Genomic DNA, 21,702 nt, shown 5'->3' on the forward strand with positions numbered 1-21,702 from the left:
AGATTTAAAAAATATATATATAAACCATAAAATATTGGGGGGGGGGGAAGTGGACAGAAATGATGAGGCATTACCTCAAGGTGTTTGGAGCCGATTTGTCATCTTGTGGGGAAAAACAAAAAGGCAGCAATACAAGACAAACTGAGATGCGACTGTAGTTTGATCCTTCAGTGTTTCAGGTGAGTAACTGAACGCTGAGATTACACAAAAGAGCGAGGTGAGGAAATCTCTCTGTTACTGAGGAAACCAGCTGCGGGAGCACTGGTCAAGGTTTTAGAGTAGAATCTTAACTTTAAAAAAGGAAAAGGGAGAGAGGAAAAAAAAGAGGACAGTCCTCCCAGAAGTTCCCAACGTGCTTACAGATATGACCATTTTTGTTCGGCACAGTACGCGACTGACATAAGTCGGTTGAACTGCACTGAGTTTTGTTCCCAACGCTGTCTGCAGAAAGGCAGATGGCTAAAAAGAGACAACTTCTGTGGCCCAGATCAGCAGGCTGTGACAGAAAACTGCTCGCAGGCTTCCACAGAAGCTTGTCAAACAGTCTCAAGGGTAAAAAAAAACAACAAAAACAACAACAACAACATAATAATACTTGGCAAACTAAATCAAGTGCACCTCAGAATGATATCTGTGATCCTGGTTGCCAGATCTGGTGCTTTTGTTTTTTCTCCACAGGTCTACTTTTAAAGCTCAACTCCCAACACACCAGTGTGTCCGCTTAATGACACTCAACAGTTACCAAGTAAAGCACCCGTGCCACATAAGCACTTTTTGAGGAAGACTGGGGCTTAATCCTCCATGTGGAAACCAGATGTTCTTATTATTCTGCTTGGCACTGCGAAAAAATGATTACGAAGGTGATTCTGAGATGATTCCACTGGCTCTGGTAATGAGGCGAACAGTAAGAGAAATCAAGCGCAAAGAAAGAGAGGGGGAAAAAAGACAGCTGAGGACATGAAGGAGGAGCAGTTGTGATCCTGGTCCTGTCATAATGCACCATGCCTTTGGCAACCGTTCAACACCCCACAGCCATAAGATGTATATATATATCACATGAAGGAAAATGTAATAAAAACTCAACTGTCTTTGAAAAGGAGCGCTTGAGAAATGTCGAGGACCTTTTTTTCACAGGCTGATTCGTGTGTTTGTTTGTTTGTGTGCATGTAGACTTAAATCCCAGTAAGAGGTTAACACATACTCCCACCTGTCTCCATATTCAACTAAATGAGACAAGGAAAAAAAACATACATAAAATAAAAAATGACAGTCAGTAAAATTATCAATACAAAGCAAAAACAATAGGCAAGAAAAACAACAACAACAATAAATCACAATTATTCCAGTGTAAGGGTTTTTGTTTCTGTAAGTCAGTAAAAAAAAAAAAAAAGTATTTCTGTCAGACCAAACAGACCTGCACATTCAAAAGGCAAAAAAAAGGAGAGGAAAGAAAGGAAAACATGCCAGATCATGCTGTGTACCACCAAAAGAAAGGGAAGGTGATGGGTTTAATAAAAAAAAAAAAAAAAAAAAAAAAAGCTGGAGCCCCTCCTGTAAATGCTTACCCCCATGTGGAAGGAAGTGTGGGAATCAGACTGAGTGGGCTGCAGGTCCTTCTCTGCACCGGACGCTCATCCAGCCTGGGACAGCGTGGGGGTGCGGGGTCCCTCTTCTTTAGAGAGAGGAAAGAAGAGGAGGAAGGACAACCCGATTCCTCGTAAGGACGGAGGGACGGCGATGGCGTGGAGGCTGTTCTATCTACTTCTCTCTCGGAGCATACGCTGCCTCCCTCCCGAAGCGGGAGAAGGAGGGACGATGAGTTACAAGTGAGAATAAATAAAGCAGTCTATGACACGTATGCTCGTCACAGTTTGAGCAGTTTATGGTACACATCCCATTCCAACAGTCTGCTAAGGTCCCTGCGGGCTGTGGTTCCCGTGTTGGCTCCTTCCTTTCATCCTTCCCTACTTTCGCTTCCACGCCTGTGGAATTTTTTTCCATTCACTGTAGTGTTTCTATCATACAAACGTCCTCTGCTTTGCTTCCATCCAAATCCCTTCCTTTCTCTTTTCTCTTCCTCATGTCAGCCTTGCTCCCCCGTCACTTCAATTCCTTACCCTTCATCCTGTAGTGTGATCGTACTCCCCTCCCCCCCCCTGCCCCTCCCTCTTTCTCCCTCTCCCGGAAGCCCCCTCCCATCCCACTTTAAACCGCACATGCACTGATCCTCTCTCTTTCTTTTGTCGGGTCACTGTTTCTTCTCACGAGTGGTGATTGTGACCAGTTGCTTGGCAGCCTTGGCGATGTCGTAGGCGCACTGGATGACCTGCTGAGTGAGAAGCTGGTAGTCTACTGCAGGAGCGCCAGGCTCCGAAGGCGCCGCCTTACGGCACTCCACCTGCAGTCGCGAGGCACTGGAAGCCAACAGGCGGAGAGAACAGTGGACTGCATCCAGTGCTGGTCGCTGCAGACAGATGGAAGCAATCAAAAAAGAAAAAAGAAAAAAGAAGATGTAGATGTAGATGAGAGACACAGTGTGAGAAATAAAACATAAGGACGGGGCACTTACTTTGGGGAAGAGTGAAGCCATCTCTGTGACAGCAGAGTGGATCTTCTCAGAACACGGCACAAAACTGAAAAGAGAAGTGATTCTTTAACTGAAGAGTCAAATGAGTCAAGGACTGTGCAACAGCACTAATGCAGGTGAGCAGGCGAGGTTCCTGCAACGACTCCTGTGGTAAAGAGGGAGCTGGTGTCCAGGAAGCAAAGTTTATCAAACTGGGAGTTTGAGTGACTCACGTTAAAGGTGGGTAAAAAAAGAAAAAGTCACACAGCAAATCTTTAATTTTTAAAGAGATTTAAATCGATTTCTTAACACCAGCCGTATTTATCAATAGAAAGGTTTAGTGTGCTGTAATTAAATAAAACAAAAGAGTTGAAACTGAGGAGAAACACTGAATTAGCCTCAAACTACAATAACTGCATTCTTTCCTTATTACACCTATCGTCATTGGCCCTTGGTAACCCTGGTGACCGTAAGTATGAGACTGCAAATACAAGCACCCACAACATTCTGAAGAGATTATATTTCTTATGTGGCTTCCTCTAGTAAAAGCTGGAAAATATTGCTAGCGTAACAGTTCAGCCTACTGCTACTGGAGTTAACAACTACATTCTCACTGTGCAGCTGTCGACTATCATTCACATCAGAGTTTACCATTTAAAAATGGAGATGAAGGTGCCGTCTATGTCTATCAGACATGTGCTGCTTTGCATTAATCTGACGGCACCTGAGCATTTGAGTGCACCCCACTCATTCTCCTGGAAAAGTCATGAAGGGTAAACTTAGGTTAGGGGACACAGCACCAGTATAAACTTCATGCAGTCACATGATCTCCTGTGTCTATGAGCTGCTCAGCTCTTTTCTAATTTACAGTAAGACTACTTAAAGTAGCTTTTTGGTGGTTTTGGTGCATTTTCACCATTTCTGACCCAGGGGGAGATTTTATTTAAACCGTTTACAGTTTTTATACATGGTCTTATATTTCCACCCCGAGTATACTCTTGTTTCTGTCCTCTGTCTTTCTTTCACATCTTTGTGATTCGGCCTCTCATAATGTCAACATCAACTGATTGTGAATTGCTATGATCTGATTTGATATTGGGGGTTTTTTCTTATTGAAATCAAGAAAAAAATAAGCATAACATTAGCTTAACTCAATGTCTGACAGGCTGGTTGTAAGACACAATTAGATTTGTCATTTTTATGCATTTTATTTTAAGATGAAAAGGACTGTGCCTCCATTTTTTCACCTACCTGTCGTGTTTGAACTCCTGAGCGGCCCTGAGCAGCTCCTGGATGTTCTTAGTCACCTGCTCAGTCTTCAGTATGACGTCCTCTGTGCAGGGTAAGGTGGGGTCTGGCTCACCCCCCTCCCCACCCTCCTCAGGCTCCCCACGGCCTTCCTCTTCACTGCTGCGGCCCATACTGGATAGGGAAACGCATTACCCGCGCAACAATTAAAACCTCAGATCGAGGACAGTAGGTGACGGTCATGGATGAGCATTTACAGTCCTTGTGTGGCAATATGTCAACAGCTTGTGCCCCTCGTTTCTTACTAAAACCTGCTACCTCCACATTTGTGTTATAAGTAATTGAAAACAGTTTCTGTGAATCCATTTAAAAAATAAGATCTTTAGAAAAGTAGAAAAGTTGGTTTTAGAAAGCTAGGAAATCTTTTTTTTTTTAAACTGCAGATTTACATTCAAACACTGACCTTACTGAGGCGTCGTACAGTTGTGTGTTGTCGTAGTCGCTGTCGGTGCCACTGCCGTGCTTCTCTGGTTTAGGGACCTGGAAGAAAAACACAGCAGGAACTAAATAATCACCACACATCATGTCCTGTAAGTATACCTCCTCAATCAAAATTCTAATTTTCATTTGTTTCCATGTAATTGAGATGGTTTCCACTGATGTCCATTAAATGGGACAGATATTACACTACATTTAGTATGTGGGTAATTCTAATGGGATGAGGGATATTCTGTGATTGAATCTCAGGATTAGGGCCAACAGCAACAGACCCATGAGACGCTGGTTTGGATAAAACAATGTAAGCCAATAATCTCAACTTTCTGAATGCATTAAGTGGAGGATCATAAAAAGAAATGAAGAGCCAAAACAGCAGCAGCTCACCATGTATCTACCCATCTCTGCAGATCCAGACAGATATGGACTCCCTGAGCCGCCCTTCCTTACCTGGGAAGACAAAGGGAACACAAGGATAGAGAGAGGATGAGAGAGAGATGGAGGAGCATGGGTGAGGCCAGAAAGAAGATTAAAAAGAAATTGAAATATTAGCAGAAAGAGACAGATGATGAAATGAGCAGGGGGGAAAAGAAGCGTGGGGACATAGAGAAGAAGTTTTCTTTTTAAATAAACAGCAGGAAAACAAGGCAAACGAGTCAGTGAGAGCAGCACTGAACAACTCAACGGCCCATCATCTTTTTCTACACTACATGCCTCGCTGCTTATCTAACAGTAAGCAAACATACTGTCAACTAATCTAGCTTCTTCTGCTTGACTTACACACGGCACACAGCATCTAAAAAGAGACTACCCATACTCAATACTAATGTTGATCTCTGAAAAACAGAATGCATAATTACATACTGTGAGATAATACTACAAACTCAAAGACGAAATGGCAAACAATGCAATGACAGACAGAATGCTTACATCCAGAGGATGCACGGCTGCACTGCAGTGAGCAAAGAACGGACAGGTGAAGAAACAGACAGACAGAAAACAGACAAACAGGTAAATCTCTGTGTGAAGAAACAGTCACCAACTTGGTGCGGCGGTGAGATGTGTCTGCATTCTGTAGCTCTATTAACGTGCTGTAAACTAAATGCTGCTGAACTGCTCACCTGGTTTGCAATATGAGAAACTTTTTTTTAATTTTATTATATCTTTTCTTTAAAGTGGCGGTGAAACAAAAATGAACTTCTGTGCATCTGTGTGTGTGATCCCAGCATTTCCAGATTAAGCAACTGTCCAGCAGCAAAGACGTCAAAGGGGTTTGAAAAGGTCAAAGTGTGCAGAGCAGGCTATGCAGCGGTGTATCAGAGGCTTTTGCCAGGCAGCAGAACAGAGGAAACAGTCCTTTTTTGTTGTTTTTCTTTCCCATCTTTCTCCTTCAGGTCACACGTATGCACTCCATCATTTATGCAGTTTTAAAGCTCAATATAACAATTCTTTTTGAACCATTACAAAACTTCCCTTAAAAATGGGTTCGTGCACAACTGGATCTTTTGAAAGAGAAAGACTGAGAACTGAGATGCAAGGGGAAAGAAGAGGGGGGGAAATGTAAAGATCAGGATCAGACCATCACCTATTTAATCAGGCCAAAGACAGGCAATCAGAGCCACCGAGGCGAAGGTGGTGAGTGGAAAGGGGACAGGGCCGTTCTAACTTACGCTGGCTGTGTTGAGGGGCTGCAGGCGGGGCGCTAGGGAGTCCAGGACTGGGGGACCGTGGGCCGTGGGGCCGGGGGCCGCCCCTGGCTCGTACATTGAGAAGGCCTGGCGTTCCCTCCGGTGAGGGTGGGAGTGGGGGGTGGCCGAGGAGGGCACCGAAAGCACCGGTGGGTCCCCTCCTGGCCCAAATCCACCCACTCCACCTCGCATCCCACCCACTGCCCAGTGGCCTCCTGTTCCCCCACCTCCACCAGGTCCCCCTACCCCATGGCCAGCTGCTCCCCCAGCCTGCTGGCCCCTCCGTAGCGCACTGTTCTCTGTCTGCATCCGGGTGATCTAAAGGAGAGGAGGAAGGCAGCAGGGAGGGATGAGACAATGGAGGGAGGGATGGAGGGAGGAACATGGGAAGGTTGAAGGGAATTGGGGGAGGGGGGGTCAACTGAACGGTCAAAAACAAGCATCCATATTCAGGCTCATATTGGGCTTCACATATTAAGTCAGTATTGAGGGGGGGGATGCAACACATGGTATTACACTACAATAAGCTGGGACTGGGTCTTAGGGAAGGGGTGGAGGGCTACAGTACATACCTGAAAATACAGTGTTTGTGTTCAAGGGGTCAATGAGGGGAAACTGTAGGCTCATCTGCCCTGAGGTACTGTTGCCTAGCGCCCTAATCTGACACATTTGTTATTTGCAGTGTGTTTTTTTTCTATGTTTGTTTCAAATCTTCATTAAATCCTCAGTGACATGAGAAGATGAACACATAAATGAATCACTTAAGCCAGTCGCTAATGAACATATTAGGGAAATGACAATGACTCACGGGAAAAAAAAAAAAAGATGCAACAATGAACAGCACATGAGCTCCATCAAAAGTAAATAACACCCTGACGGGGAAAAATCATCTTGCAAAGATATTAATTTATTCAACTGTCTCTCCATCATTATACCCTCTTTCTGTCTGAATCAACTGCCCCGTCTCTTTTACCAATCTGCCTCGTGTCTTCTAGTCATCATTACCAAGCACATCTTTTATTCCAACTTCTATTCATTTTGTATTCTCTTTCTAAGAAGCCATGCAGCAAACCCTTTATTAGTCTGAATGGTCACTGCTAATCCTCTCGTTCCACCTGCACTACTCCTACCTCCTTCTGGAGCCGCCGGAGCTCCTCGCTCAGGTTGTTGTTAACCTTCATCAGCTGCTGCACCTTAGCTTCTGAGGAGGCCAAAGCCTTCTTCACCTCCAGATACTCCTGCAGGGTGATGGGACCATCTGACAAGTCTGAGGAGTCCATACTCTGGATCGATAGGAACATATAAGGCAGGAGGTCAAACAGGTCGAAAGATTTGGGGAGGGGTTGTGACTAAACTCCTTCAATACATTCTGTATTTAGTGAAATTCATGCATTAACAAGGTTCTAAATGTGGTTGTAATTTATACATTTTTTTTAAGCTGTGGAAAAAAAACAAAAAAAAAAACAGCCGTGGCTTTGAGGCAAGAAGAGGCCTAACTTGAAGGTAGGATCACACACACACACACACACACACACACACACACACACACACACACACACACACACACACACACACACACACACACACACACACACACACACACAAGACCTTTAGTTCTTGCTCTCAATATTCCCACTCACTTCCTGCCACCCCACAGCCTGCTCAGATTCAGCCCTCTACCACTCCCTGGAATTAAACCAATAAATACACCTTTCATAAACTACACTTTATAGCCTTCTGCTTGTGATTCATTCACCACTACTTCTATTACCCCCTGCTTCATACTAGAACACACAATTCTTCGATGCTGTGAGCACCGTAAAACAACAAATCCATATATTTCCTTGGATTTAAAGGCGAGTAGATCCTCTAGCTTGGCGGGGTTTTACCCTGAGCATGAAAAGAAGCTTGTTACTGGTTTAGCTTCACTTCTACCCCTCCCACATCATTTTTCCTTCCTTTTGTTTCTTAAATCTGTCTCCTTCTCTTTTCCCTCCCATTACACACGCTCTCTCTGTGCATGAACAATGCCTACTCTGACAGGGACCCAGAATAGCTGATGATGTCACTCAGGAGCTATGTGGCAGCCATGAGTGTGGCCACTTTCCGCAAAGCATGTTGGGAGAAGCAGTCATTCAAGCCACTAAACTGTGGAAAAGCTTTGCTTACTAATATGACTGAATGAAATTCAGGGATAGAGGGAAAGGAAACACATCAAAATGGTGATTAACAAGTATGAAAGCCACACAAATGTGGGGTAAAGGGTAGCTATTTAGAAAGAAAAAAAAAAAGTGTGTCACGCTGTATACCTTTGCACGGTTGCTACGTTGCGTGTTGTTGTTGTTCTGGGTGGTGAGCTCGCTGTCTGTGTCCTCGTCAGAAGCTACACTGTCGTAGTCGTGCTGGTCATCGTCGATGCCCAGGTCCAGCGGGTCTGATAACAAGGGGAAGAAAAATCTGCCCATTTACAGTTTTCTTTCACGTAATATTAGCACTCGCTCTTCACTCAAACGTGATCTTTCTCCTGGGAGTGCTTAAAGTAATAACACAGTTGTGTGTCGTACTAGACAGTTTCATGTAAGAATAAACTGTCACACAGGAATGATTCTCTTATAACTGTGCTGCTGCTGCGACACAGGTGATTTTAAAAGTTTTAAGGTTTTAAGCTTTGCAGACTTTTGCACACTGGTATAAATCAATAAATGGATATCTATGCATCGTGCATATTAATCAGGTTAGATGGCACTGCCTTCAAAGTTTAAAGTCTAGCCCTCCCTCCCAGTCTCACCAGTAGGGCTAAGACCTTTTCCCTGCTGTCTCCTTTTGGCGTCACTCAAGATGTCGATGATGAGGGTAGCAAACTCCCGGGCGTTGAAACGGGCGAGCTTCTGGCGGCCCTGAGAAAAGAACAAGCCGGGAGTTACACAAACACATGCGCACACAAACACTGGCATCAAAGCCTGAAATTCAGTTCCGCGTTTTTCTTTTTTAAAATCATGAGCTGAGTATGAGACAAATACAATGGAGCCCATAGTCAGTGGTTCAGTGCCTGTGTGACTGCTGTGGTCAGTTACCATGTGCTGTGGAAAAACACAGTCATACTCTCAACACACACAGCAACACAACATGTGCAAAGGAACATAAACTCTACAATTAGGTTAGCGTCCAGGCATCTGCATAAGAGCACAAGAAGGTCAGCTCCTACCAAAGTGTAAAACCATTCACAGAAGTTCAACTCTAAAGATGCGATTTCTTCTGTTTTCGACCATAAATAGCAGCCTCTGACCACAGTGAACTGCCCAATCACGTGAAAGCAAACGTGGCCATGTGGGAGTTGTTTGTATGTGTGTGTGTACACTTGGGTTTGAGTGTTTACACCAAAAATGAGCCATGCAGATGACTATAAACTTTGTAAGTGGACTTGAGATTTCGCTCTCTACCTCACAGGGAGAGCTAGAGAGATAAAGAGAGAGTGCAGAAAGATTACACTCTCACAGCTGAGGAACAGCCGCTGCTAATTTCACACTCCTTTCTCTGTCCCCCCCCCCAACAAACACATAAACTGCCTATCTAAGAAATAAGAAATCTCCATTTTGTCTTTTTTCCTCCCCCCCTATCTGTTCCTTTAAATCAGTCATTACAAACGTATACGAGTATGTGCGTGTTTACCTGGTTGCGCGTTGCAGAGTATTCAGGGTTGACTGGTAGGAAAGGGACTGCGCTGCGTTCTGTTACCAGAGTGCTGTGGTTCTGGGTCGTAAGCCACACTGGAGACAAAAACGTAAAGCAGAAAATAAATCTGTGAGTGCGCGTTCAAACAACAAGGTCGCCCACATCCAACCACACGCAGCCCATCCACCCACACATCCACAGAGATATAAACAAAGTACAGTGAATCTCTTACAGTGCAGTTTTGTGTGTGCTGTTGGTGGTGTGTCTACAAGTCTATCCCTGCTACTTACCTGTGTGCTTCAGTCAGAAAGCGCGCTCTGACTTTTGCCCATACTGAAGGAAAGGGAGAGAAGAGAAGGAAAAAAGAGAAAGAGCGAAGAGGAGGAGAGAGACTCAAGAATTTGCGAGGCACTTCCTCGCTCCATTCTCCTCCTCCTCCTCTTTCACTCAAAACATTTTGGCCTTCCTCTTTAGCAGTTTTTCCCTTCTCTCGTCGCCCTGTCCTTCATTTCACTTCCTCTTTCTTTGGCGCTTCTTATCTTTATATCAGCTTCACTCCCATAACTTTTCCTCAAGAGTTTTTACATTTTTCTAGTTTGTTTCAACATCAATTGGTCCACAAAGGGGAAAAAGCCCAAACGCACAGGCCCAGGCAGACAGTCGTACAGGGTATAAAGGAAGCGATAAGGCTCACCTGCATCATTTTCTCTGCGATCCACCTCGTCATAGACGTCCATTGCTAGCTCCTCAAACAGCCGATTGTTGAGCTGCCACACATGCGCACACAAATTGCCATTAGCGGGTCTTATTCTACATGTCTACATAGATACATAGATACAGCACGTGCTGAACAATAAGCATCAGCGTGACAAACCAGAGAGAGCAGATGAAATAAAATGAATTTAATAACAATCTCTCAGATTGACATGGAGAGAACAAACAGCTATGAGCAGAAAATCTGTTTGTGACACCAACTTTTCTTTTCACCCAACAAAAACTCTTTTCTTGTATTTTTTTATTTATTTTTTATTTTTTTACTTTCAAGAACCTGTTAAAAAAAAAACAAATCCCCACAAAACACAACAGCCTGTTGCTTTTGACATTATAACCATAAGCTATGTAAATTCAACTCACCGCTTGGAGCTTCTTCTTGGCAGCCTTGGCCAGTTCTGAGAGGTCCAGACTAGAACAAAAACACAGAAGATGACAATCAAAGAGACATCGTAAATATACAGTGGAATAAAGACGCAGAGAGGAAGGGGACAGGGGAGGGAGATATGAGATGGAAGAAAAAAGTGAGAGGGGTGGAGGTGGAAAGGGAGTTTCTTCTAGAATGAGGAGGTAAGGCGGGACAACTTGTTCTACTGGTGACTGCTGGTCAGGTAACAACAGCAATATAAATGTGAGTTGGCTTTCACATATTATGCTGTAAGGGTGTCAAGTTTGTGACACAGTGAGATTACAGAGATTCGAAGCTTTAAAGACTGATCTGAAACTCTTTAAATATGCTCTCGCTATGGCTAAAGATGTCACTAAGGATACACGCGGAAGTAAAATTTGAATATGCGAAAAAGCCTGGTGTGATTCAAACACACGACAGTCTTTCAGTTACAAGACTTCTTGATTGTTTACATCTGTTTAAATCTTTACAGCTTTATAATCTATAAACAACTGTTCAATGCCACTCAAGAAAAGCTGGATGCATTGTGGGATACATGAGAGATGGAAGTATACAGAGAGGGGACCGATGGGGAGAAAGAGATTCTGGGGGGAAAAAGAACAAGGAAAGTAAAGATACCTCTGTGTCGGGCACTTAGGACGAGCTCTGACTCCACCAAGCACAGCGAAATGGAGAACAGAAGTGAGAAAAACAAGAGAAACAGACAGAAAGAAGGGGAAGAAAAGCCACATGAAAACAGCTTTAATTGTTGTTAACAAGAGGAACCATTCACCAGAAACAGAACAGATGCAAGTGGAGTTAAGATGACAGCACAGAAGTAAGACCCATTTCAGTAACGAACAGATCTGGAGGTGCAACACATCTCTGAACTGTAGCTGAGAAAACCCAGCGCCCATCAAACAAGTGAAAGAAGCCGTGCTAAGAAATGCTGAACTCGATGTGTCACGGCCTGAGCACTCGTGTGTCTTTCAAATCCACGCTGCAGTTCAGCATTACTTAACCAAGCGCGCTTCAAGTATCTACCTCACCAAATTCACAGTGAACAAACAGCTTAATAAAGACTTCCTTTACCTAACTCCTTTGTGGGGGCTTTGGTGCCACCCTGTGGTCAGAACACTAAATTATATCAATACATACATGTCAGACAGAGAAATTAAGCAGTCACAGAAGTAAGGCAAGTTTGGCAGCTGCAAGTTTAATCATGTATATATTTGTTTTCAGGCAATTAAACGACAACAGACTTGCAGCTGTTCATAATCAACTTAAGACAATAAAAATGATCATTTGGTCCATACCTGTCTGCCATTTGAGGAATGATATAGTGGCCATTCTTGTGATCTGGGAGAGAAGAGGAAAAACGTAACAACCAAGTAACAAAAATCGACCACAGTACGTTACTGAGGTTAACTGCTGTGCTTAAAGGCATGTGAAGAGGAGAACAAAAACAAGAAAAACTGGTGCATTAGGTTACCTGGACGCCGGCCGCACAGGTAGAAGGCTAACCTGTCCGTCAGCTCATACTGACACTCTACCAGACGCTCTGCTAGCTCTATATGGCCCGCCTGCCTGGAACACACACGCGCACATGAAATGATTCTACTTGTGTTGTGTTTACCATTAGATGACTCAATTCCAGAGCTGAACAGGGTCTAAATGCAGGTTTTGTATTTACTGAATTGTGCTTTCAAATTCCTGTACCTAGCATAGTCCATAGGTGTGCGTCCGTTAATGTCAGGCGATCCAGGGTCAGCACCATACACCACGAGCAGCTCAGCCTGCAAGATCTGGCCTGCCTTGGCTGCCACATGAAGTGGGGTAGTGCCTTTCTCCTGTGGGACACACACAGAAACACAGTCACAAAGAGAGACGCCTGGCATAAAGAGAGTAAGTTAACAGCACAAGACAAAATGTGAGTCAGTGGGAGATTTATTTTGTCCTGACCGGGTGGAAGAAGTTGGCCTGAGCGCCGAGGGACAGGAGCCGAAGACACGTCTCTAAACTCCCCGTCCGCACGCTTGAATGAAGTTGCTAATAGAGAGGGAGAAACAGACAGGTAGAGAGGAGAGAGAGAAACGGGGGGAGTCGGGGCGGAAAGATTAAACGTCACAGAGAGAAAGAAACAAACTGAATTCCCTTATTAGCCCATAGAGGCAGCACAGCGCTAGAGATGATTGTTGCATCCTGCTGTGTCATTCAGATCACTCCCTGCTGGGTTGGGGGGGGGGGGGGGGGGGGGTAATAAGTAAAAGAGCATCTGTGTGTGTTTGCCTGAGTGCATGTTTATGTGCAACGTCTGCTACTGACATTCATAAAGGAAACAACCTTTGTGCTTAGACTTGCTGTTCCACAGTATAGCTGTGTCAGTATAGGCTAATTAACCTGAACTCATAACATCCTACCCATCAGCTCAGTACAGAGTAACATTAGAGCGCAGATTAAAGACAATACTGGTTTTCTGTTATCATCCAAACAAGTGCAGAATCCTTCACTTAGCGGATAAAAGAAAGCATGCTTATAGGTCTACAGATGACAAGTCGAGTTAAATTATTCTCTAATTGTTTATCAAGAAAAAACAAGTGTCGCACGTATTCAAGTCAGCAGCTGTGTTTATGTTTTCTTACCTTACTGAGATCCTTAGTGGTGACGCCGTCGTCATCACGACAGGGCAGCTTGTGCACGAATGCGAGCATCTGGTATTTGGCTCTGATGAACTCTGACTTGGTGGGACTGCACAGGAGGGGAAGTTGAGATGGTTACCAAAAGCCCAGGCCTCAAAGGCAAACAAGAACACTCGAGGACAAAATAAGTGGAACTGCAATTCATGCAATAAACCCTATTATACAGGAAAATGCGTTTTAGCATCATGACTGCAAGTGCATATGGCGCCCCACCGAGGGATTTGAAGCCCCACTAGAGGTAAGGTCATTTTGATTTGACTTCATTTTTCCCTCTCACCCCCTCACTCTCATCAAATAGAAAGATCAGGCGCCTTTCTCTGTGAGGTACAGACACAGAAAGTGCTGTAATAATAGACAAACAGCCCCCCAGCAGTAATAAATAATCTCTACAGTGAACCGAACTGATGGGTTATGCCTAGTTTCCCAGTTTGCTTTACATAAATGGATAAAGAAATAAATCTGATGAACACTGCAGAGGTTTTTAAGAGGCAGTTCACACTAAACCTCCATTTTCCGGTGAAAAAGAAATGAGCAAATATTTTTCCTGCGGGTCCCGATCTCATGACTCTCCCAAAGCCATATTTCAGCCCACAATGCACTAATGTACTTAGAAACAAATACTAGTTGCAATTGTTCTTCACCAGTCAAAAAAAAAAAAGAGAGAGAAAAATTATGCTTACAAAGGGACAATAATTTCTCTGTGTCCTAATGTGGATTTTGAGCCTGTGCAGAGCATACTTACTGGACTTTGTCCTGGGGGTTCGGTTTCCTGCGGCCACTCTGCACCTGAGCCGGGTCCAGGAGACTGTGTTCCCATATGGAGTTGGCCCCGTTACTGGCCAAGGTCTGAACCATCTGAAACACAAACGCGTACACACACACACAGAAGTGACTCAGTGATGGTTTGCTGTCATGAGCATGTTTTATTAAAGTCAGTGTAAAGCAGTGTGTTTGGAGTTTGTCACACGGAAGAAAAATGTGTTATCCTCTGGCTAAACTGACTGTTAATCACAGAAGATTAGGTTTCAATATCCTGAAAAAAAGAAAAAGCAATATTCTCTGCTTGGAGACGCTGTCTACTGAAGATGCTACGACTGTGCGCCCAATCATGGGAAGGCAGTTTCTTATGAAGATAAAGTACCTCTACAATTTGAGAAATGGATTATCGATCTAGAAGCTTTTTCTGTACAACAACCAGGCGATCAGCTCACTATGACCACCTGCCTAATATTGTGTTGGTCCCCCTTTTGCTGTCAAAACAGCCCTGACCCATCGAGGCACGGACTCCACTGGACCCTGTGTGCTGTGGTATCTGGTACCAAGATGTTAGCAACAGATTGCAAAGAAACCTTTAAGTTTAAACATTGAAGTCCTGCAAGCTGCGCGGTGCAGAAATGATTCATCAGACCAGGCCACCTTCTTTCATTGCTCTGTGGTCCAGTTCTGATCCTCATGCGCCTACTGTTAGTGCTTTCAGCAGCTGATTGGGGTCAGCATGGGCGCACTGTCTGGTCTACAGCTGAGGCCCTACTGTGATGCTCTGTGTATTCTGACAGCAGTAACCTTTTCAGCAACGTGAGCTATAGTAGAATGTTTGTAGAATCAGACCACATAGTCCAACCTTCACTCTCCAGTGAGCCTCCGCTGCCCATGACTCTGTCACCCGTTCATCGCTGTTCCTTCCTTTGGCCACCTTTGATAGATACCGACCACTGCAGACTAGGAACACCCCCACATGAGCTCAAGTTTTGGAGATGTTCTGACCCAGTCCTCTAGCCATCGCAGTTTGGCCCTTGTCAAACTCCTTTAAATCCTTACACTTACCCATTTTTCCTGGACAAAATGTTCCCTTGTTACCCAATTTAACCCATCCATCCACAGGTGACATGATGAAGAGATAGTCAGTGTTATTCACGCCACCTGTCAGTGGAGTGTCAGTATTCTGAGTCACTAGCACCTGAATACAATTTAGAGCAAAAAAAGACGCCGACATACACAAAGTATGTCATTTGGTGACTATTACTCTGGAAAACTCACTCACCTTACTTAGATTTGCTAAGAAGGATTAGATATAGAAAGAACGGCCTGATTTATTTTGAACACAGAAAGCTTATTTTCAAACGATGAGTATCACAACATCAACTCTGCAAGGACTACTGTACTCTCTGATCTTTAACAAGCTTTAAAACAACTGAGATCCACAGACAACCTGCTGTTAGGGCGTTTTCACATCTGATTCGTACTCTGGTTCAAATCAGTTAATGAGTCAGTAAACTTGTAGCCGTTCCCCCGTGCTTTGGTTTGTTTTCACGCAGAGAAAAATCCAAGTGAACTCCAAGTGAACCAGAATGTGTCACTACAAACCACGTGACAATGTTCAGTCTGCTTACTAGCCAGATGTGTCTGGAAGAAGGCGCTGTGTTCTGGACTATAACAGAATTTACTTTCATTAGCATTTGCAGATCTATCAGACCCTAACCCCTAACCCTGTGTGGCTGCTGGATGTTTTTAGCTCAAACTTGCTAATTGGTTTGGATCTAGGTGGGATCACATTCACACCATAAACCCCTCCAAAGGTTCTCGGTGCAGTCGTTGTGGTCTGCACCTGAGTGTGATTACAGTGTTCGCATCTGCACACATGAACCACACTAAAAAGGAAAATGAACCAAGTTTGACTTTAACGGATCAAAAACTGCACGTGTGCAAATACCCTTAGAGGTGCACAGGGCCGGAACCACCATACATTGATTTTGTGTGTGTGTGTGTGCATTTCTTTAGGTCACAAGACCATCACATTTACTAACATTAGCAAATGTTTCATGAAAAAGATGCTTTTCTACAACATGCAAAAGTCACATTCAGAAAGTAGAAGACTTCCTGGGGTCTACTGATGCTAATGCAGTTCTATATGTTTTAAAATTACATCAGTGTTATGACTCCAGTGCATCACTGAAACATAATTTCTGGACTGGCCAGAAAATATTGGAAGAAATTAGTTTAACAGCTTATTTTCATAATTCAGTATCATATAGCTCACAGTCACAGTGATTTCTGTAACTATTATCTAACACATATAATGTGTTACGAAATAAATCTAAATTATCTTCAGTAAAGCTGCAGAACAACCCTGATACACATTTGTGCTCTACACTGGAATCAAAACTGGTTATAAAACCAATAAAGCCAAAAACTCCCACACTCCTCATGCCTCCTTAATTACAGGATGAAGCTGAAGCAGCACTAAGCACCTCAACCTGCATTTAGGCCATACTGAGACGAACACAGATATACAACAAGAGTACAGACAGACTCACAGATCAAAGTTAAACTATATGATCAAATAAAAAATAAACACAAACTGCAGTACTGTGGATTTGCATCTTCTGAGCTGACTAAGATTTCTGCAGTAGCTCTTCTTTCTGTGGCACTATTCTGGGTACTGCGTTTGTCTCACAAGCCCTTCCCTGTTTCTCATTCCTTCGCTCTTCATTTCTCAGACTTACCTGCAGTAGGGAGGGAGGCCATCCGCTGTGCCTCAGGTGCTTGACTATAGAGATATGGCGGCCTAAACTGCGGTGGACCGAACAGCATTCATCACAAATCAGGACCCCTCGGTTGATACTGGTCCAGCCCGGGTCTGACAGACAGAAAAACACAGAAAGCATTAGGATTTTCATAAGCACACTGTGACTGATAATTAGACTTTGGAGATTTTTAAAAATATTAAGTGCTTTCCATCCAGGCCACACGAACATACTCATGAATATCCACGATTTATGACGTGGGTGGTCCAAATTACAGTTTACTACACAACTATAATGCCATTTTTCCCAAGGAAGAGATGCAGTCTACCTACACTGCTACTCTTTTGGGCTTCAGTCAATATCAAGTCAAACATATGTGCGTCTTTTTTTATAGGTCTTTTTATCTGCTTCTGAGCAAAACCACATGATGGATAAAATAAAGATGAGTACCAGACAGTGATCCTGTCACAGATATTCCAATTAAGTTTCTAGGTTTTTTACATTTCTCAGCTGAATGAGCACCTGGTTTGTATTATGCACATTAAGAGTAAAGCAGGATGTATATGTCAGTAATGAATCAAAGGGCTTTTATAACTGAGAGAATTTTGAATAAAAACTGGGTTATTGAAAAGACAAGAACTAGACATTTTTAAATATTAACTCTGAAAACTGACTTAAATAATGCAGAAATGAATCATGTGAAAGCACAACTATGTGGACACAGCTACATGGTTAACACTGTTGCCTCATAGCAAGAAGGTCTGAGACTCAAATTAGCCCATCTGGCCGGAGCCTTTCTGTTTAGTTTGTATGTTCTCCCCATTGCCTATAGGTGCAAATGGTTATCTGTCTCTATATGTTAGCCCTGCGACCAGCTGGCGACCTGTCCAAGCTGGCGACCTGTCCAAGCTGGCTGTACCTCGCCTTTTTCCCTATGGCCATGGGATAGGCTCCAGCCCCTCCGTGATCCTAAATTTGATGGACAGATGATTCGACATTTCCATATATCACATAGTCTTTTTTTTTCCTTTTAGGAAAATCTGATTGCAATCAATTTTAGTTATTCCTGTGAAGAACTGTGCAAGTCTGATAAGAAACAGTTATAAATAGCATTTTTACAAATATACACGTTAGCTTGCACCTTACAGTCATAAACAGCTAGGATTGAGACAAGTTGTGCTTTGCTGCCACCACTAAATATTACTAGTTTATGACAGTGGCTTGACAAAGAAACCTGTTTTAATACCTAAGAGAAGAAACATATCTCTAAATGGGTGCAAATGAGGTGAGGAAGTGGAGGGCAGCAGCAAAGGCCAGTGCCAGTCCAATGACACTGAAAGACTGAGTCTGGGTTATGTTTATGCCCTCAGGACCCTGACGCGATGAATGCCTCACAACTAACACAGTCTGCAGTATCAAAACAAGCATCTGCACACTTACATGCACACTGTTCACGCCCAAACGCACACACATATCTACAATGTGTGTTGGTCACACTCAGCCTGGGATAAAAACTGTCTGGGCTTAGGGTATTAATGGAGCTAAAATAGTCCATCATCAGATGAACCGGCGTGCTTTAAGTCTTTTTGCCCATAGAAAAAAAGAGGAAAAAAAAAGAAATATGAAATGCAAAATGGCTTTGAAAAAAGCAATAGCTCAGTTTAGAACAGCAGCCCCGTAGGCTTTAAAGGCCTCAGCAATTTAATTCCTTAATCTGTGTAATAAATATTAAAAAAAAACTCCCACAGGCTAGGCTATCTGCCTGGTCTGCTAAATCAATATGAGGCTATGCCATTAAGCTATTAGAAGTGGATAGACTATTAGCAGTGCTGTATTGGTGAAATCTGCAGCATGTTGCTGCATAATGTTGCCTAAAGTTGGCCTAATTCATCAATCTAGTATAGCATTTGTTTTTATAAGTGTCAGCTAACCCTGCACAAAAACATATGCTACAAATGAGTGCAAGTTTTTAAAATTGTGTTACACTCCACTCTTAAACACTGAGATAACATGTTGCACACATCTGCATACTTTGGCCGTTAACGAGTTAGCTTTAGGCTTGTTTGGTGTATATCACAATATATACACATATATGTGTTTATATACAATATAAACACAATTAATACAGTGTTTAATTGTACTAAGTGTCAGCTTGCCGGATTTACTCCATCTTACTTCTAATTTTAACCAAACACAGCAACAACAGCAAAGCCTGACAGGGACACCAACACGACATATCGACTCAACCCCGCTGTTCTCTTCTGTGAATAGTTGCACAAGAGTTTCAGTTTCCTAAACAAATGCATCTGTGCGAAATAAAGAGTTTACTATAGTGACGATGTGATTCATTGTTGCCCGTAAACTGCAGATTGCCATGGTGTGACATTAAAGACTCCTGAAGCTTGGCTACGAAAAGGAGTATCAGTCGTCCTTTGTAGCCATGCCATTGAGTTATCCCCCAGTATGACACAAAGCTGGGTAGTAGGGAGGTGGCCTGTCACCAGGGGCTAGGTCAGCATTTTGCAGAAAGCACTGCGTGCGTGTGTGCGTAAGTCGCAAGGAGGGGCTGCATGCAGAGAGATGATGGTTGTAGAAGAAATGCACGGCTAGTAACAGGTACGCGAACAAGCCATCTACCATTGTGAATGCCTTATTTTGTCTAGTAAATAAACTAAAGCTTTAAAATATAACTAATATGTCACAGATAATGTGCATTTAATTATTCTGCAAGTTAATATAGTATCAACGAAAGGAGTTCAGCTGGGGTTTCATCAGTATGTAAAAAGTAACTCAAGGGGAACCAGAAAAGGAAAATAGGTGCTGAAGCATGTTAGTAAGTAATAATAGCAAGGTGTACAATGCAAGGCTGGACTGCAGCATTTAGACAGTTAAGAGTTATCAGGGGTCACAGCTGTCATAAGAGCAGCTGCTGCACATGTATACATGAATGAACGCAAGCAAGGCACACAAGATCACCAATGATCAAGGGGATCGAACTGAAACAGCACGTGCATTTGGGGCTACATACGAAGGGTCTTATTGACATTGTCTCTAACTCAGATTTTAACAAACACAGATGGGGCCAAAGGAGAAGTGGGTTGGAAACTAAGCTAGAATTATGGATGGCCATTGTAGTGGAAATCACTACGCCCTGAACAGTATGGATGAAAGCTAAGGCAGGTGAAGCTAGAAATTATGTCCCCTTTCCTTTAAAAAAAACAACAACAACTTTGTGTTGTACTAGATTAATGGAACTGAGGTGGCTTTTAAATGATTTTGAGGTACAACTACAGGTATGGCTCATTTCAGGTTTATGTTGAACTGTGCTCCAACTTAGGATGACTGTAAACTGAATTTACTCCTATTAATTCTCACCATTTTATTTCTTAACTTTACTGGAGATATTCTAAAATTATCAAGTTAAACAAACAGAAACTCTAATTACGTTTTTGATACTTTACTGTATTTTTTAAGCCAAATTGTTGTTAAAGCTACTGACTGGTCGCTGACGCTTTAGCTGAATCAGCTTGGCAATAACTTGGCGTTTAGCAAAAGTTAGCTAAAGTAGCTAACGTCATAGCTAAGCTAGCAGTATAAAAAGCACGAACTCCAAAAGCCACGGGCAAGTGCTAACAATATGATAGCTGTCCATCGATATAAATGTATTATTATATCTCAGGACATTCACTCTACCATAAATTCTTCTATCACACAGCTGCATAATGACTCAAAATCGCCAGCTCGCTAGCCAAGCTAAGCTAACGTGTTCGGAAGTCTGTCCCCGGTCACGAAAATCAAAACAAACGTCTCTTCGAGTGGGAAGGCAGCATAAAGCTGACAATGGGATCTTAAACTGCCCCAAATAAACTACTCGTTCTTACATATGGCCGTGGTCAAATAAATATACCTATCAAGTTATTCAATGGTTTACATTAACGTTGAGCAGCTGTTAGCTAGAGATATTCTCCCGTTGTGGCAACACGCCTATTTTTTCCAGTGTTTATTTTGGGCCTAAACGACGCTTTGCAACCCTGGCCGTTTTCCTGCTCTGCAGACCCTCTGACAATGACAGCAACTTCGGCCTTGTTCTCCCACCACGTCGCCCCCATCGACGCATTGTTCCAGTCCCATGGTCTGTTTTCCTTTTTTTCTGTTCCTTACCTGGCGCACTGCAGTCAGCGCAGACTTCTGTTCTTTGTAGCTTTCTCGACATCTCGAAAGTGGATGAAACGAAGAGGTGGATGTCGGCGATGATGTGAATATTCGCCCGTCTTCCCCCCCCGAGCTACAGACCGACGTCTGCCGTCAACCGATGCGGCCCCTGAATCCCCGGAAGCCGGGTGGTATGATCGGCTTTTCCCCCGGCCAGCTGACGACGACTGAGCTTCCCGTTAATTCCAGCGGTCTGTTCGCCCACGTTCGCTGATGAACTCCGAGGCTGGATCCAAGTTATGTGAACATAGTTAATCTGTTTGTATAAAGGATCTCATCTCGGAATATTGCTACAGTAAATCTGTTCCCTGCATTGCCTGCAACTCACCGAGAGACGGCAGCTCTTTACCTGACAGTATCCGCGCTCGCGCTCACTCACACGCGCTCACTCTCTCTCTCTCTCTCTCTCTCTCTCTCTCTCTCACACACACACACACAC

General features: G+C 43.4%; 2 protein-coding genes across 6 annotated transcripts in view; one reads left to right on the forward strand and one right to left on the reverse strand.

The window, feature by feature from the left end:
- Positions 1 to 2,186: 2,186 nt before the first annotated feature.
- git1 (G protein-coupled receptor kinase interacting ArfGAP 1) lies at positions 2,187 to 21,607 on the reverse strand. Of its 4 annotated transcripts, none has more exons than XM_040049572.1 (21): positions 21,213 to 21,607; positions 17,031 to 17,164; positions 14,270 to 14,382; positions 13,471 to 13,576; positions 12,791 to 12,877; positions 12,548 to 12,678; positions 12,321 to 12,415; positions 12,145 to 12,187; positions 11,468 to 11,494; positions 10,804 to 10,852; positions 10,364 to 10,436; positions 9,667 to 9,764; positions 8,786 to 8,894; positions 8,307 to 8,431; positions 7,128 to 7,280; positions 5,980 to 6,315; positions 4,697 to 4,759; positions 4,278 to 4,354; positions 3,818 to 3,988; positions 2,570 to 2,633; positions 2,187 to 2,464 (listed from the first exon to the last, which is right to left on the reverse strand). In XM_040049572.1, the coding sequence occupies exons 1-21, from the start codon at positions 21,262 to 21,264 to the stop codon at positions 2,249 to 2,251; spliced, it is 2,322 nt and encodes a 773-aa protein (XP_039905506.1). In that variant the 5' UTR covers positions 21,265 to 21,607; the 3' UTR covers positions 2,187 to 2,248. The 4 variants fall into 4 exon arrangements, with proteins under 4 accessions (XP_039905506.1, XP_039905505.1, XP_039905507.1 ...); XM_040049571.1 differs by lacking the exon at positions 11,468 to 11,494 and adding an exon at positions 11,921 to 11,965; XM_040049573.1 differs by lacking the exon at positions 11,468 to 11,494.
- ankrd13b (ankyrin repeat domain 13B) overlaps positions 19,600 to 21,702 on the forward strand; it is a 42,415-nt gene continuing 40,312 nt past the window's right edge. The window contains exon 1 of one of the 2 annotated variants that reach the window (XM_040049575.1): positions 19,600 to 19,667. In XM_040049575.1, the coding sequence (XP_039905509.1) occupies positions 19,622 to 19,667 (46 nt within the window). In that variant the 5' untranslated portion in view covers positions 19,600 to 19,621. The remainder of the gene's footprint in view (positions 19,668 to 21,702) is intronic. The other variant, XM_040049576.1, reaches the window with a different exon arrangement.

This window comes from Simochromis diagramma, unplaced genomic scaffold, assembly GCF_900408965.1.
Source record: "Simochromis diagramma unplaced genomic scaffold, fSimDia1.1 OVJJ01000611.1, whole genome shotgun sequence".
Taxonomy (NCBI): Eukaryota; Metazoa; Chordata; class Actinopteri; order Cichliformes; family Cichlidae; genus Simochromis; species Simochromis diagramma.

Bases quoted from the DNA above. Each gene is read 5' to 3' on its own strand.
- git1 (XM_040049571.1), bottom strand. From the start codon at position 21,264: ATGTCGAGAAAGCTACAAAGAACAGAAGTCTGCGCTGACTGCAGTGCG. The intron at 11,966-12,144 runs GTATGGACCAAA...GATATAATTTAG, and splicing joins ATTCCTCAAATGGCAGACAG to TGTTCTGACCACAGGGTGGC. The intron at 10,853-11,920 runs GTAAAGGAAGTC...TTTTTGTTCTAG, and splicing joins AGCCCCCACAAAGGAGTTAG to TCTGGACCTCTCAGAACTGG.